Below are 3,180 nucleotides of genomic sequence, written 5' to 3' on the forward strand. Positions count from 1 at the left end.
GCTCCCAGAGCCACTCCCCCTCCCACCCTAGTTTCCTAGTCCAGCCACCAAACTGTTGGCGGCGCTGTCTCCCAGCACACCTGGGCCCTGGCACCCCGCCCGGGGCTGGCAGGAAGCAAGGGCTGCGGGGTCTCGGTTTCCGGGGGAAACAGGCCCGCCTGCCCTGGGAGCGTTCCAGACCGCTGCTGAAGGCAGCGCCGAGCCTTTGGGTCACCGCCTCCCTGTCCCGCCCCTCAGTTCCCCGAGTGCGGCTTCTACGGCCTTTACGACAAGATCCTTCTCTTCAAACATGACCCCACGTCGGCCAACCTCTTGCAGCTGGTGCGCTCCGTCGGAGACATCCAGGAGGGCGACCTGGTGGAGGTGGTGCTGTCGGGTGAGCGGTGGAGGCCCGCCTGTGGGCGCAGCCTGTCGCTGGGGGGGAACAGGGTGGGGGGCCGGTGTGTGTGTGTGTGTGTAGGGATGGGGAACGGAGGGAGGTGGGGTGGCACATCTGGAGGAGGGAGAGGAGAGGTGGGCCCAGAAACCTGCTTCTTAAAGTCGGGGCCAGTGGTTCAAAGCCCTGGATGCAAATTGGAATCCCTTTTGGGACTTTTATAAACTACGACCTTGAAATGGGTAAATATATTGTGTATGCGCACCAGCAACGTGAGTGAATCTCGCAGACCTAATGCCGAAAGCGGAAAGATGCTAGACATGAGACTACATAGTATAATTCCATTTAGGAAGCACAGAGACGGGGGNTCCCCTGCTCATGCTGTCTCTCTCTCTCTCCTAGAAATAGATAAAAAAATAAAAAAAAATAAAAAAAAGGAAGCACAGAGACGGATACAGTTACTATATGGTATTGGAAGGGAGGAACGTGGTGCCTTCCGAGAAGACAGAGCGGGGCAGGAGGGAGATTTCTGCGGACTGATTTGAACTTCCATTTACTTATCAAGATGTGGGTGACGGGGTGTGTACAGTTTGACAATTCGCTGAGCCCTGCACTCGAGATGTGTCCTTTTCTAGATGGATGTTATACTTTGATACCAAGTGGACAGTGTTCCGATGCCCACGCCTCCTCCCATGAAAGGCCAAATGGAATCAGACTCTTTGAGGTTAGATGAGGCGTGGGCACCTGTATTTCCAGCCAGAATTTAGCCATTCGCATTAAAAAAAATTTCTTTTAATGTTTATTTATTTATTTTTAAATATTTTTATTTTTTAAACGTTTTTTATTTATTTCTGAGAGAGAGAGAGAGAGAGAGAGAGCATGAGCAGGGGAGGGTCAGAGAGAGAGGGAGACACAGAATCTAAAGTAGGCTCCACGCTCTGAGCTGTCAGCACAGAGCACGACGTGGGGCTCGAACCCACGGACTGTGAGATCACGACCTGAGCCGAAGTCGGACACTCAACCGACTGAGCCACCCAGGCGCCCCCTATTGTTTATTTATTTTTGAGAGAGACAGACAGAGCTTGAGCGGGAAGGGGCAGAGAGAGAGAGGGAGACACAGAATCCATAGCAGGCTCCAGGCTCTGAGCTGTCAGCACAGAGCCCAATGCAGGACTTGAACTCCTGGACTATGAGATCATGACCTGAGCTGAAGTCAGAAGCTCCTCCGACTGAGCCACCCAGCTGCCCCTTGGCCATTTGCATTTTAGAGACTAGTTAGCTCTGGGCACCTCAGAGGAGTGGATGGCCCCCCATTTCTTTTAGGAGGGTAGGGGATTGGAGGTATCCGCCCCCAGGCTTGCATAGCACAGTGCTTAGTAAAACCCGTTGAATGGATGGATGACAGTTAGCAGAAGTTTGGACGCATACCCCCGATGACTTTATTCAGGTTTCAGATACCCTCAATATAGGCTGGAAACTCGGATTTTTATCCATCCTGGTCTCCCTCCCCTAGATCCAAGTCTTCGTCCTATAGCTCTCTCCCTGACACTGTTAGTTGGTATCTCTCGGCATCTGAGATGGGGCCTGCCTAAGACAGAAATCTTGATTTTTCTCCTCCTTTCTTCCAGCAATCTTCTCCCCCTCAGTGAAGGGTGTCACCATTCACTCACGTGTTCATGATCCCAAACATTGGGGCATCCTTGACCCCTCCATTCCTCTCACCCCTTCACCCATCATCAAATGAATTGGTCTTACCATTAACATACATCTTGAATCTATTGTTTTAATTTACTTTTTAAAGTTTACTCATTTTTGAGAAAGAGAGAGAAACAGCATGAGCGGGGGAGGGGCAGAGAGAAAGGGAGGGAGACCCAGAATCTGAAGCAGGCTCCAGGCTCTGAGCTGTCTGCACAGAGCCCGACGCGGGGCTTGAACTCACGAACGGTGAGATCATGACCTGAGCCAAAGTCTGACACTTAACCAACTGAGCCACCCAGGCGCCCCGTCTGGAATCTATTTCTTACTACCTCCTCTGGTCCAAGAGGCCGTCACCTTCTGCCCAGATTGTTGGAGTAGCTCATGACACTTGGCTGCTCCGAATCCTCCCATGGCTCCCCATTACCCTTGGACTAAAATGCATACTCCTCCCATGTGGCCTTAAGGATGTCCATGATCTGGACTTGCCCGTCCTCTGTCCCTTGAACAAACCAAGCTGCCTCCCATCTCTGGGTCTGTGCGCCCACCGTCCATGCCTCCCTCCCCGCCCCATCTTCTCACAGCTAGCTGCTGCTTGTTATTTGAATCTGAGCTTAAATGCCATTTCCTCCAGTGTCTGAAATGTCCTTGTTTATTGTGTGTGCACGTTTCTTGTCTGTCTCCGCAAAAGAATGTCAGCTCCCTGAGAGTGGGGTGCAAATCTGACTTGTTCATAGCTTTACCCTGTGTGTGTAAACAGTGCTTGGCGCACGGAAGAGAATCCCCTTTCGTCACACAATAACAAGGAAAATAGCCCAATGTTAGAGTGAATTTCGGGGGAAGTGGGGAGAAAAGAGAGTGAGAGTTAGTTGAAAAATGAAACTTTAAAAATAAAAGCTAGGGACGCCTGGGTGGCTCAGTCGGGTAAACATTCGACTTCGGCTCAGGTCATGATCTCACAGTTCGTGAGTTCAAGCCTCGCATCAGTTTCCAAGCTGAAGGTGCAGAGCCTGTTTGGGATTCTCTCTCTCTCTCTCTCTCTCTCCCACCCTCCCTCTCCCTCTCCCCCCTCTTCCTGCCCCTTCCCTGCACTCACTTGCTCTGTCTCT

The 3,180-nt window shown here is 51.6% G+C and overlaps 1 protein-coding gene across 1 annotated transcript in view; it reads left to right on the plus strand.

Annotated features, from left to right (window-relative positions):
• The window catches only part of PRKD2 (protein kinase D2), a 34,693-nt gene that overhangs the window by 2,538 nt on the left and 28,975 nt on the right, over positions 1–3,180 (plus strand). The window contains exon 2 of the mRNA XM_077747354.1: positions 238–376. Coding sequence (XP_077603480.1) covers positions 238–376 — 139 coding nt within the window. The remainder of the gene's footprint in view (positions 1–237; positions 377–3,180) is intronic.

The sequence above is a fragment of the Crocuta crocuta genome, unplaced genomic scaffold (genome assembly GCF_008692635.1).
Source record: "Crocuta crocuta isolate KB4526 unplaced genomic scaffold, BGI_CrCroc_1.0 scaffold334, whole genome shotgun sequence".
NCBI classification, from domain to species: Eukaryota; Metazoa; Chordata; class Mammalia; order Carnivora; family Hyaenidae; genus Crocuta; species Crocuta crocuta.